The sequence below is a fragment of the Bactrocera tryoni genome, chromosome 3 (genome assembly GCF_016617805.1).
Source record: "Bactrocera tryoni isolate S06 chromosome 3, CSIRO_BtryS06_freeze2, whole genome shotgun sequence".
NCBI classification, from domain to species: Eukaryota; Metazoa; Arthropoda; class Insecta; order Diptera; family Tephritidae; genus Bactrocera; species Bactrocera tryoni.
The window spans coordinates 2,581,532-2,595,649 of record NC_052501.1 but is presented as its reverse complement, the minus strand read 5'-3'; the positions used below and the strand labels follow the sequence as shown (position 1 = coordinate 2,595,649).

General features: G+C 35.9%; 2 protein-coding genes across 2 annotated transcripts; one reads left to right on the top strand and one right to left on the bottom strand.

Moving 5' to 3' along the window:
• Nucleotides 1-5,920: 5,920 nt before the first annotated feature.
• LOC120770578 (MIP18 family protein galla-1) lies at nucleotides 5,921-7,357 on the bottom strand. The gene is made up of 4 exons (XM_040098159.1): nucleotides 6,844-7,357; nucleotides 6,656-6,768; nucleotides 6,272-6,422; nucleotides 5,921-6,196 (listed from the first exon to the last, which is right to left on the bottom strand). The coding sequence occupies exons 1-4, from the start codon at nucleotides 7,061-7,063 to the stop codon at nucleotides 6,099-6,101; spliced, it is 582 nt and encodes a 193-aa protein (XP_039954093.1). The 5' UTR covers nucleotides 7,064-7,357; the 3' UTR covers nucleotides 5,921-6,098.
• A 1,587-nt stretch (nucleotides 7,358-8,944) lies between these two features.
• On the top strand, nucleotides 8,945-12,241 carry LOC120770577 (maternal protein exuperantia). The gene is made up of 6 exons (XM_040098157.1): nucleotides 8,945-8,991; nucleotides 9,104-9,213; nucleotides 9,425-9,670; nucleotides 10,120-10,272; nucleotides 10,803-11,712; nucleotides 11,785-12,241. The coding sequence occupies exons 3-6, from the start codon at nucleotides 9,488-9,490 to the stop codon at nucleotides 12,024-12,026; spliced, it is 1,488 nt and encodes a 495-aa protein (XP_039954091.1). The 5' UTR covers nucleotides 8,945-8,991; nucleotides 9,104-9,213; nucleotides 9,425-9,487; the 3' UTR covers nucleotides 12,027-12,241.
• Nucleotides 12,242-14,118: the final 1,877 nt, after the last annotated feature.

Genomic DNA, 14,118 nt, shown 5'->3' with positions numbered 1-14,118 from the left:
CTTGATTATTATTTTCAATGGAAAAATGTTAGCGCTGACAGCCTGAACATAAATACTATGTCAGTACAAAAAGAGTATTTCCTAGTAGAAATAAATTTCCGCAAAGCTTTATGAAGCAACCAAAAGCAATTAGGGAACAAGTCTTTTTCGAGAACTGCTCGTGCCAACATCAGAAATACTAATATGAACAGAAAATATTAAGACTTTGTTCATAATTTTAAAATTCTTAATTTATTTTTCCAATCATCCACGTCAAACTAATCCCCTTGGACCTTATACACTTGAGCCAATCCTCGAAGCAGTTATTAAAGTCAATTTCCGGAATAGCCTTCAATGCTCGCAGCGATTCATGTTTGATGTCTTCAATTGACTCAAAACGGTTTCCCCGGAGCGATCGTTTGAGTTCACTGAATGGGCAGAAGTCACACGACACGGAGCTAAAACAGATGAATACGGTAGTTGCGGCAAGATATTGACTGATAATTTTACGAAAAACTCACGAGGAATGAATGCAGTTTGCGCATAGCATTATCGTGGTCCAAAAACCAAGAGTTGTCGGCCCATAATTCCGTTCTCTTTTTACGAATATATTCGCGCAAACGACACATAGCACTCAAATAGTATTTTTTGTTGGTTGTTTGTTAGAAATCTGTCAACATAACCTTCATTTTTGACTTGCTTTGACGTGGTTTTTTCGGTTTTGGTTCACGACGTCACGATAATCGGTGATTGATCGTCTGTTTCCGAGCTCTAAGCATAGATCCAAGACTCATCGCCAGTAATAATACGTTTCATTACATTCTGGTGGTCGGAAAGCATTGTTTCACAAATGTTAACGCGACGGTGTTTTTCGGAAAAATTAAGTGGTTTTAGAACCAATCGTGCTTTCACTTTTCTTTTGCTCAAACTTGCAAAATGGTTTCCACTGATCCTTCCGATATTCCAACGAATAAGATCTTAGACTCAGTTCATGGTCGACTTACAAGCCCCAATTCCTTTAGTTTATTGACGTGTTGATCATCAGTTAATGTTGATGGTCTCGACCTTCTTCGAATAATTTCTACCAATCAAAAGGCCTTCGCTCGAAATTTAAATTAAAAGGTCTTACTATTTTTTGCCCACATAATATCTTAATTTTTTTCATAATCACGCCACTCGCCAATCACTCTAAATGAATTTCTCCCATGAGAAGTTTCACATGAAACCCTTTAACAGTGGAGAAAGGTTTTGAAACTAAAGGGATTTTCAATAAGAGGGCCAAAACTAAAACGATTTGGGATATCAATGAAATTCTTTATTCCTGTGAAAGTACATTCGATGCCATTATATATGTATGGAACTCGGTTTTTTTGCATGGCTATCACGGTCACGCTTGCAGAAGTCCAGACGCTAAGCCCAATTTTCGACGGTTTTCAAGCATAAATCGGCCGATACTGCTGCAATTTGACGTTTGATATTCTTACGAAGTTCATCAATCGTCGCTGGCTGGTTGGCATAGACCATTGACTTCACGTAGCCCCACAGGAAATAGTCGATTCGTACGACCGAGGCGGCCAATTGGCTGGGCGATTACGTGAGATGACACGTTCACCAAACTTGGTTTTCAAATAATCGATTGTTACATTCGCTGTGTGGCTTGTGGGGCCGTCCTGTTAGAACCACATATTATCTAAGTCCATCTCATCCAATTCGGGCCAAAAATATTCGGTTATCATTAAGCGGTAGCAATTCCTATTCACAGTAACGTGCCGGTCTTGATCATTACGGAAGATGTACGTCCCAATGACGACGCCGGCCCATAAACGGCACCTAACCATAATTTTTTCGGAATGCAATGGTGACTTCTAGAGTACGTGTGAATTGCTGCCTGAGCAATAACTCATATTTTGCTTTTTTACGAAGCCATTCAGCCAGAATTGAGACCCGAATAATTTTTAAGTTGTTGCCCGATTCACGAACATACGACGATTCTTGTGGTCAAGCGGCTTCAGTTCTTGTCAATTTGATATTGTAAGGATGTAGGCCAAGATCTGTTCGCAAAATTCGCCACAACGACGTGTGAGAGACTGATTTAGGTCTTCCTCAATTGATGCGCTAGCGGCAGCAATATTCTCGACACTACGGGCACTTCTTTGTCTTTCTAGCACGGACTGTACTGTGCCTGTGGATTAAAATTTTTCCAGTAGACGCTCAATTGTTGATCTGACAGGATGATTATGACGACCATAAATTGGACGTAGTGCTCTTAAAGTTGAGGCCACTGACTCTGAATTTCGGTGGTAAATTTTAATAATTGCGACGTTTTTGGATCGTATATCTTTCTATGATGAAATGACAAACTGAAAAGAAATGCCAAAAGAACGGGAAAAATATCGCATTGTTTGTTGCCGCTATCGTCCCGTTATAACAATAAGATTACCAGATTACCGTTAACATTAACATTACCAAAGCTCTACAATTACGCAACTGCTTAACATTTTCTAAATCTTTTCACTCCCAGCTCATAAGGACTCCTATAAATTTAATTTCCTTCATGTCACAGGTCTTAGTCCAAGTGCTTTGACAACATTGGCGGGAGAATAGACACATGGCCTATAAGGAACTAGTAGATATAGTCTTCAAAATTAGTGGGAATGATCCAAAATGAACATGCGATTATCATAGTTTGCTGCTCTCGTTCGCTGTAAGTTATGACCCCCGGAGCCAAGTTGGTCTCACATTGCTTACATTCCAAAGTATCGAAGGAAACACACGCGCAACGAGAGGAAATATTGTTGCGCACTTAACTGCAATGGTTTTGTCTCGATTAATTCATATTTTTGCAACCAGTCCGTGCGGTCTGGCCATTGCGATTTGCTTTAGTTTTTACAGGAATCCATTTACCGCTAACTCATACATGGCTGGCTTTGCATTATCCTTTGATTATGTTAAAAGCTTTCGGTAAATCTTTCTTCAGCACATTTTTACCGTTGCGGCGCTTCCTTCTTGATTTAAATGCAGTTCCACAACCATTTGTAATATGCATTATTTCTCGTGCATTTCTTATTACTTTTACTGTTATTTGTACCGTGATAGTTTCGTGTGCTAAAGAAAATTGCCGGCGACTTAAATTGCTAAATCGCTGCAATTTGATTGTATGTATGTGTGCATGTACATATGTATGTAGGAATGCATTTGCTACTCTCCATTTTGGAGTTTTTGCGAGAGCGTTTACTACACAGAAGGAGACTTGCGCTGATATGCCCAGAGGGGCACAACGGGATCTTTGTCCAGATTACTCCTAGAATAAGTCTGTTTACAAGGGCCTTAGAAGAATGCTTTGAAAATAGCGAAAACTTGAGAAAACTTGACAAAATAGAGACGAAGACCATCAATGTTATGATAGGTTAACGGTAAATCAAATTAAAAAATATACATGTTATTGTTTTTGGTGTAGCGGTAGAAAATATGCCTAACATAGAAATAGTGGTTATTTGAGGCCCCACAGACTCACATAGGTTCAGAACTCTGATGAATTCTATGATCCTGCTATGCGGCATTGATGCAAAAAGCTCCCTATTCGGATATATGTACATATACATGGTTCCCAGCGCCTTATTCCAGCGACTGCAGTTTGCTGCGTAATCAAGAAGCAAATGCTCCAGAGTTTCTGGCCCATGGTCACTAAACCGGCAGTTTACACAAGAGACTATAACTATGTTAAAATTGTGCTTCACAAACCTACAAAGACCAATTTGATTAATACCAGTGAAAATGTCACTGGTTGCCGGAGCAGATTTATAATTTGTTTACACCTTCTGAGCTTTTAACCGCCGTATTTTCCCCGTCCACTCTCTCCTGCCTACCAAACATATCTTTTATTGTGCGGGGACCCATCGTGATACAGGAATGTGGCTCTCTTTGTGTCCATGTAAATTCTCCGTATATTATCGTGGGATGTTTTAATCACCAATCAACCTGTTGTTGTTGTTGTTGTAGCGGCAAAAATCTGCCGAGTTGACAGCACTTGGGCGGATAGAAATCGGGGTCCGTGCCGGTTACGTAGACCCGACTGTTGTGGGAACAATCACTAATCAACCTGTTATTGTTTTAGCGGGTACCTAGTCCTAGGTGGTAAGAATTAGCAAGTTGCCGTCAGCGATGAAACGATGTAAAGATCTATTCTGAATAAGGAGTTTAACAAGCTACAGTGTCCAGAACAAAGCTGCGTAAGAGTCACTCTCCTTTCTCGCGGCAACTCGAGCTTTTCGTCTGCAGTAACTGGTAGTTAGACTCCGAGTACGCCATTCACTGGAAGGGAGACGGTGAGGGAGTTGATGGCTCCACTGTGAATGACGGTCAGGGCTTGTCGGAAGTTTGTTGCGGCCGAAGTTTGGTCGGCGTATTGTCTGATGTCGCCGACGTAGATGGGGAAAGACATCTTGATGCTCTTTTAGAGAGAAGTCCATTATGCTTCTTAACAGCGAGCATACGGGCCTCATTGTGCAGGTGTTCGATGGGAGACATCAAAAGACATCCTATCGTAGTCCGGAGTACAGTGTTCTGACATGTTTGAAGCTTCCTCGTCTGCGTTACACTGCCTCCAGGCGACCATGTTGATGCGGCGTAGTAACTATGTAACTGTAATTCTTCTCAGTTTGGAGTTTTTACCACGAAATAGTACGGATGATTGATGACCGCTCAGGTAGTTAATAGTTCACCTCTTCAGTTCTGGAGAATGCGTCGATTTTTCAATGCCATCAAGTAGCCTTGTGGGAGTGACTGTACCAAAGGATTGTCTTTTCGCAGGGTGCTTTTTGGTAAAGGCCATGAACTATCTGGGCGTTTATGACGCTAAGTGCTGTGGTCGGGAGTAGCAAGTCCTCAAGTGTCTTCACTATTGGGGGGAAGAGGACGATAGGACTCTCCTTTGTTGACTGGTTTTCCAGGGTTCCGTAGTGGGACCACTGTTCCGATTTTCCACACATCGGGTATGTGGAGAGTAGTAAGCGACAGGTTGAGAACCTTGATGAGGTAGCTTATTCCCGTCGAGCTTCGATGCCTTCCAACAACATGTTAACTATATCAGGGTCAATGACACTCTGAACCTCCTCATCGGTGAAAGTAAATCAAAATTGGTACATGTATAAGACATAACCATCTAAATATGTACTTATGTATACTCTTCATAAAAACTATAGTAAATGTGAACGCAACCACAGATAGAGTATATATCTACATAGTATGTACATATTACTATATCATTACGACAAATATTTTCAAAGACAATTATTGCATGTTGTTGGTGTCCGGTAAGTACATATGTATGATTGGAGCTCCATATTCGAACAATACAAATATATTGGTCCACCATACATACACGCATAAACATATGTACATAAGTATATGCTATACGCAATATACATATATGCTATACGCAATATATTGTGAAAGCCGGCCATATTGGAACTGCGCACGAACCGCTCTTATCAGTTGGGACGTAAACAAATGGCCATATCGACAGCACAGATACTAAGTGTCGACTACAATATAAACAATGTTGAGCTAAGAGCTAAATTATAAGCAGCTCGTGCCAAAACTTATGTATGTACATACATATGTGCATATATTAACACACGTTTGTATAGACATATGTATATATGTACGTGCGTTCAAATGTACATATGTACAAAGTTAGATTTTCACACTAGCTGTGCCTAAGAATTATGAAGTATTAAATATATTAAAAGAACTCTTTGCAAGTTTGCGCTTTTTGTATGCCTACTACATTGATAAAATAATTAATTCTTATCAAGGTATGCACAAATATTTGTACATATGTACATACATACAAAAATTTACCAACTATATGAAAAAACATTTAACCGAAAATGAAATACAACTAAATATAAAAATACAAAATTTTGACTCCAAAGACAGATTAAGAATAACCAGCTTTCGAACGCAGTATATTAAAAAATTATACTTGTATGTACATATAAAATATAAATATATACATTTTGTGGATCCTAATTACTTTGTTTTACATTTCTTATTTTAAATAACTGTTTTACACACTACATTAATTTTATTTCAGAGTTTAGTTTTTAAGTCCTTCTTCATTCTTCTTCTTTTATACAATTCTCCACTAGTTCCCGCAAATTTGGATTTTCCATAGCGGCAGCAATGCGCTCCTTATCGTTTATTTGCTTATTTACTAAAAACAAAAAAAAACAGAATTGATTAATTTTAAGCATTCTGCATAATATTAGCAAAACATGTGTCAATTTACTTTCATCCTCTGTTGTATGCGCACCCTTCTTAATGTATATGTCCAGCTTAATATTATGCGGCAAACTGCGTTCGACTTTAACACGGATGCATAGTCCAATGAGTGTGGCCAAAGAGCAATGTGGCACAGTGGGATTAAATTCAATGCGGACCTGTGAGGAGAAAAACTTATTAACACCATAATAGAGCAAAATGTGGTAGTGAGCGGATAGATGTTTAAATAAAACTAAAGCTTACACTTAGCACTTAATCAAATTTACAGTTTAAGCGTTAAGCAACGGTAATCATCAACGATGTAAAAAAAATATACATACATATGTACATACATATAGCTAAATAATTCTTTAAATTTTATATATGCAATAAGATGCGGTTTCAAACCCACCACAGATACATTTGATTTTGTTGACGGCTGCACGATGATCCCTTCTTCATAGACAACGTTCAGGTCTTCTAACGTACAAGGCTTTTCTGGATCTCTTATCGTTCGAAGGACATCTAAAACAACCCCCAATTATTGTAAACATATGCACAAAAGAAAATAATTTTTTTTTGTTTTTCTAAAATACTTACCATATACAGTTTCTTGCAAATCATTTGCGTTTTTATAGCCCAACTCTTGCAACAACGCATCTTCTGCAATTGGTATGGGTTCATTGCCCAAAGACATTAGAGTTGTTTTTTGTGCGAGCATGTTGTCTACCGTGCGGGCTGTTGACGAGTTCGAAAGCATTGCACTGCTGCCGCTTCCCGAGTCCGACTCCGATAGTTTTCGTCTGATGAAAGACAACATTATCTATTTGTGCCAATCAACAAATGTTTGAACCAATCGCTGTTCTACTCAGCCGCGTTTGCTTATCTACTTTACGCTCAGCGTTCGTTTTTTGTTATTTTTACTTATGCAAATCTAACTCACTAAATAAAAGTGTACATTAAGACAAGTTAAGTAAATATTAGACTATCAAGGAGTACACAAAATTCGCTTATTTCGTACTATGTGCAAAGAAGGTTTTATCCAAATAGTTTTGTTTTATGTTATTAAATAACACCTGATTTCAGCTTTTATCGCCAAATGTCACATCACAACAAAACGGTGATAGCGATGGTAAGCACAACAAAAGGAATAAGGCAGTAGACTAAAGAAAAGAGATTATTTCACCTTTTCACCACATTGATGGCCTTCTAAAAGAGTTGCCACACCGCTAAAGGAAAAACTTAACATTTTTGAACAGCAATGCTCTGTTTTGAATGAAAATTTGTAGAAAATGAAGTTAATAACAAATAAATATCGCTCACAAGAAATTATTGCAATGTTACTATAAATTTTGTGTATATATAAGTGTTTTTTTGTTTATAATTACGCTTACCTTTGCGAAATGGATCTGAAAATTCTGCATTTAGAGAAAGGTATACATCAGTTGTAGATATTGCCATATCCACAATTGTTTCCAATTTTACTCTTATCAGTTGCGAGAGTATGGTGCGCAGCCGTTTCTAGAAAAAATTTGTTGTCTTTTTTAGAGTTTTTACCTTCTTGGTTATTGCATCGTGGCCTAGAAACGCATGCAATAAGACATTATATTTAAAAGTGATCAATAAGATTATTTTAGATAAAAATAAGGCATTTTGCAAAGTCAAGCAATTTAGCCATATCAAGGTGGGTATTTAGTGGTAATCCCAAGAGTAAGGAACTGGGGTAATAGAAATATAACATACCAAATCTGCAGTGAACAACTTGTATTAGAATGTTGTTCTCGCGATGCTCATAATTTCGTATCGACAACTGCTTAGAATTATTTCATATAAGGCATTGATACCATCTTGGGCCGTTAGAACCTTGCATTGAAGTTCATTTGTGTAATATATACATACATATTTCATTTATTTTTGACGTGGTTAGATAAACATAACTCTTCTTACACCCCTATGACTTGCAATCATGTAGGGAGTCGAGATTATAGGTCAAATTTTGAGAGAAAAACCATAATCGAACTATATCGTTAGGAGAAGAGCGTAGAGATAAATGGCATGATTGACTCAAGTTAATATTACAACAATGTAAGCAACAGAATTCTGTTTGTCAAAACAACCGGGAAATGTCCCGTTTTGAGTGAGGGTTTTGTTCTTATGTAATTATAAAAAGCATTCGCAGTAAAACTCTCCGTCACAAATACCCGCTTTAATCCTTTATTATACCCTGAACAGGATATGTATATTAAATCCTCCTTTTCGTTTTTTTTTTTCTCCATTGCCTATTTGTCGGAATCGCCAAGATCGGACAACTATTTCTACCATATAACTCCATCTCGTAGGGAAAACTTTTTTATTTAACTAGATATTTTCGCTTACATTAAAGTAATGGTAGAACATCCGAAAGGATTGTTTAGATGAGACCACTTTAGCATATAGCTGCCATACAAACTGACCGGTCAAAATATAGCTCTTTTCTGGAAACTTTTCGGCGCAACCGAAATTAACTCTTTTCTTGTTTTCTTCGAAAAAACTGCTAATTCACTTCGTCTATTTAGTAGGTACCTCCTTTTTGTTGCCATTTTTAACAAAGCTAACTGATAACGAACTCGCAAAACGCACTTCCAACGGCTGCAACCGAGTTTCACTAGTTTATTTGATAATTGGAATTCAAACTGCGCAGACCGCAAAGAATATCAAAGTTTAACCAATATTAAAATTCTACCATTGGAATTTTATTCATTATAGCAAGTATACTTTAGTATTTAAATAAAAAAAAAAACAAGTTTTGGAATTCTATTCAAATTTTTCGAGTTTTTAGAAAAATACTTGTTAAATTCTGATTTACTTTGTACATTCACAGGATTAATTGTCTTTCGTGAGGTGCTAACATCGAAATTTAAAAAATTTCAATTCAGTTCGTTCAGAAAAGTTCGTTTTGTTAGCAGAGAAAAAGGAGTTCAGCTGCTTCAGGTAAAATGAAAAAGCCCATTAAAATAAACTTGATATGTATAACAAAATATGAAAAGTTAATTTGGCGAAAATATTTGCAATTAAAAAAGTTAAAAGTAATTTTAGTTTTTTTGAATTTTGATTTAATAATTTTAGACGATCTGTCGACAGCAGTTATTATTAGATTATTTTCTGTTTAAAGAACTTTCTGCTTTTGTTCTTCTATTTCCAGCGCATTTAACTATTCGAATTAGTCCGATTTCGCTTGGATTGTTTTTATTGGAAATTTTGCAAAATGGTCGCTTCGTTAAATGCTTGCCAAAACGGCATAGTAAGTTCCGCAATCGGGGGCGCCGCTAATGGAGTAATCACCAATGGCACAGTCACTGCAACCAATGTGAGCAAGACTTTGGCTAAAGACAAGTACACTTTGGTGGGCATCGATATTGACACAACGGGACGTCGTCTCATCGATGAAGTAAGTACACATCATATGAGTAAAATGAAATTCGAAAATTCCCGCAAAGACTTATTTGAGGTAAAACTCGGTCACACACTGATTCGATAAAAAAAAACGAATAATTGAATCGTGCTGTTCATATATGATGTGATTTCAACTCCTCATGTCTGCACAATATTTTATTTTAAAGTGGAGGAATTAAAACACAGATTATTTTGCTTCCGTTTTGCTCCTAATCCGTTTTACTGTTATAAAGTCATGAACTTGTAGAGGGCCCATTATTGTTTGTGTAGTTATAACTGCATTTTTTTTTTTATTTCAACTTTGTTTTTCAATTTTATACTTGTAGCATTTTTGGTACCTTGACTAGATGTCAATGACCTTTGTTTTTTTTTATTTTTCAAATTCATGTTATGAAAAAGATTAATCTAAATAGATGTGGAAATAATGTTTTTTGTCACTCATAGATTGTCCAGTTGGCCGCATATACCCCAAAAGATCATTTTGAACAATATATTATGCCATACATGAACTTGAATCCTGCCGCTCGTCAACGTCATCAAGTACGTGTGATCTCAATCGGATTCTATCGTATGCTGAAATCAATGCAAACATATAAGGTAAGGTTGGAAAAATTTAAATATTTTTGTTGGTGTAAATAAAAATGTGAATACAGAGGCAAATCAAATATACAAGGAATCGTTTCAAGCAAGTCATTATCGTTTGATTACATGTTTTTGTAATCCCGATCATCTTGTTCAAAAATAAAAAAAGTACTGAATTGAAAAAAAACTCGGATTGAAAACTTAATTTCTTTTTGCGAAGCTTATAATTAAAAATTTCAAAAAGAAATTGTTTTAAAAATTCCACTTTTTCGCGTTTGCATATATTGATCTTGATTATATATTTAATTGACCTTAATTATACTGTTTCAGTAAGAAATATGCAAATCTTTCCTTTTTTTAAAATAAATTTTCAAACACAAAATCAAAATTAATAATCAAAAAATTTCGAATTAAAAAATATACAACTATTGTGTTTGAAATATTTTAAGAATTTCAAGAAAAATCTTTAATGTGGAATATGTTATCTATAGTTTATTATAACATTTTTTTTAGTATTGAGAAATTCATTTTCAACTTCTTCACAGATTATCAAGTCCAAATCGGAAATCGCTGCCTTGAAAGATTTTCTTGATTGGCTGGAAGCGCTAAAAGCCAAAGATGCAGCATCGCAAGGTATCATTCTAGTCTATCATGAGGAACGCAAATTCATTCCATATATGATTTTGGAATCGCTTAAAAAGTACAATCTGCTGGATAGATTCCTCAACACTGTCAAATCTTTCGCTAACGGTTTTAATTTGGCCAAAGACAATGCCAACGAATCATTGCAACATTATACATTGCGCAAACTGTCCAAAGTCCTGAGCGCCAAAACACTTGAGATAAACAATAATGCTTCCGATGGCGAAGCAAACCACAACATAAGCTCAACGACTGTGACAGCCGAGAATCAGAGCCCCCAAAAGTCGTTGAATAAGGGCGCTCCAGCACAGGAGCGTGAGTTGTTTGACGGCAATGCTAGTGTGCGTGCTAAACTGGCATATGAAGTAGCACTGCAGTTGAGCAACCAAGAACAAAAGGTGCCCATTGATTCGTCTGCTGCATTGGAGCAGATGCTCACCGCCTTGCATACGTATGCACAACCCATCGAATGCGATTTGAATGAACTACAGACTCAAAATGAGAATTTAGAGCGTCAAAATTCATTCCGACCGGTGTTTTTGAACTACTTCAAAACCACACTCTATCATCGGGTGCGTGCTGTCAAATTTCGCATTATACTTGCCGAACAGCGCTACGACCTGCAAACACTGAATGCAATTTGGAGTGAGAAACAGAAAGAGGGTCTCTCCGAAATACTGCAAGTCATTGAGGAGCTCAAGGCAGAAGATAAGGCGGAGTTGGCCGATTTATTTGACAGTTACTTCGATCCAGCAAAAACGACTATTAAGCCGATTGTTAAGAACAATAATCGCCGCCGAAATAGACGCGGAGGTAGTACCCGAATCACATTCATTTACTTGTATTTATGTAATATAAACTTCTTTACGCACTATTTTTTTTTAGTACGCAACATTAAAAACGACGGTAGCAATAGTGCTCGACCATGTAGCGAACAAGGCGCAGGCGGCGACAAACAAGTCGCAGCCGGCTTGCTGCCCGATTCCACAACTAAGTCTTCATCTCCGCCTAACGGTGGCAAGCCTCAGCGCGGTAAGCGTAACCCCCGCTCCCGTAATAACTCCTTAAAAGCACAGCTACAAAGCGCCGTCGACACAAACAACATAACGGCAGCAGTAACCAATTAAGCATCAATGTTGATAAAAATGAATTCTACACAGACGCTGTTGCAACAAAAAAAAGTAATGTTTTCTAATAGTATATTTAACCAGCGTATGTTTAGACATATATAATAAACATATGTATTATTGACCGTTAAGATATCAGAAATATTTACTAATGTGAAAATTAGAGTTTGATGATTTTATATTTACCTTTTTTAATACATTTATGCATTATATTAGATTATACATACATACATAATACATTTATATTTGGCAGTATAAGAAAAAAGGAAAAACGTAAAAATTTGCTTAACGCTTGCAGCTACAATACACAATTGTAGATAACGTTTAAACAAATGTTTACTGAAGTTAATTATATAATTATATTAGTTTTTCCTTTGCCTGCTCTTAGTACAATATTAATTTGTTAATGTATTATCACGCTTTTGTCAAGACTAAACATTTGCTTTGTAGTTTCACAAAAGTTGAAAAAAAAACAAAAAAAAAAAATTATATAACAAAATGTTAGCTATTCTAGTTTGACATCTTACAGGATTCTAAAAGAATTCGAAAACTTGTTAACTTATTTGCACAAATCGGAATTTTGAATTTTTAAAAAGTGCCTTGAAATTTGTTTTATTAATCTTAAAATATTATTTATATTTACATTATTTTGAAGTCCTTGTAAGAAATGTACACAAGAAATATACAAACTAGTACTTTTTCAAACCCATTTTATTTTTACTCATACAAGCTTATATACATACATACATACATATGTACATATATACAAAAATGTAGATAAATCTGATTAGTAAATCATACAAATTGTAGAACCGTTATAAAACTTGACCTGCCTTATTTAATATTCAATAAGTAGAAAAGGTTCGATTAGCAAATGTAGAACTAGCCATTTGTTAAAATATATTTTTTGGTTTTTAAATTTAAATAACTCTTTCCAGTTTTCGCTCAAATTTAATACCAAAAAAGTTCCAATTGCAACAAAGATTTTATTGGTGCATTGCAGTTTGTGTTAAATTGAAAAATATCACCTCACTAAATATAATCGAGGAGTTACGAGGAAGTAAATAGAAGAGAGCCGGTTCCGTAAACTCCTTGCACAAAATTTCTGTGAATAAAAAATTTAAAATGTGTGTTTAGGTTAATCACCAAATTTTTAAGAAAAAATGAAATGAAAAAAGCTCGACTCTTGAAATGCAGCAACATCTCATATTCATAGATTTTGCGAAAAGTCAAAGGAAGAAGACTCAATATTCATTCTCATATGTATTGAGTTCGTGAGTTTTATGCTTTCAATGCCAGTGAAAAGGATAGATTTGCCGCAGCAATGCAAATAAAATTATTGAATTTATATACATACAAATACTTACATATGTATATATGATCGTCCAAAGAAACGTGATCAAGCCGAAGTAAGATAAGAGCAACCATTTGATCGCGCTTTGAAATCAACATATACCGTCTAATCGAATTGGGATTCACAGCAAGCAGTTGCCTATCATCTATGCCTGCTCAGTCGTCAACCCACCAGCTGTGGAGATGGGAGAATATTTTCGTTTTTAGTTTAATGCAGACCTCATTTATTTGAAAAACGGGAGGAACCAAAAATACGACTGACTTATTGTTAAAACATATAGCATATATTATTGAGAATAATTATGGGTAGTTACCATATAATTATTACTTTTACGCTTACAACATTGTTCGAAAATCAAGGAATCTCGAAGTTGATTCTTAAAAGAGCTACTCAAATCCTTCAGTAGAACCATATCGGCACACGCCAGATTCCACTTACATTTTACTTCAAATGGTCTTCATACAAGAAAATTAAAAAAAAAATAAAACAAAAACAACAAAACTGTTTACCTCAACTTTAAAATAAAAATAAGTAATTGCTAAAATAGAAAATGATGCAATAAACAAACTTGTATAGATCAGATCCCTCACGCAAGCGCCAATAGCAACATATTTCTAACTAATAGGCATAGCCGATTCGCATGTGCCCTTATTGTTCTTGTATTTGCATTGAAATGCATATGAAACGCAAATGCACACAATTATTTTTGCACACACTGAAATGTAATTGCATTTCCCC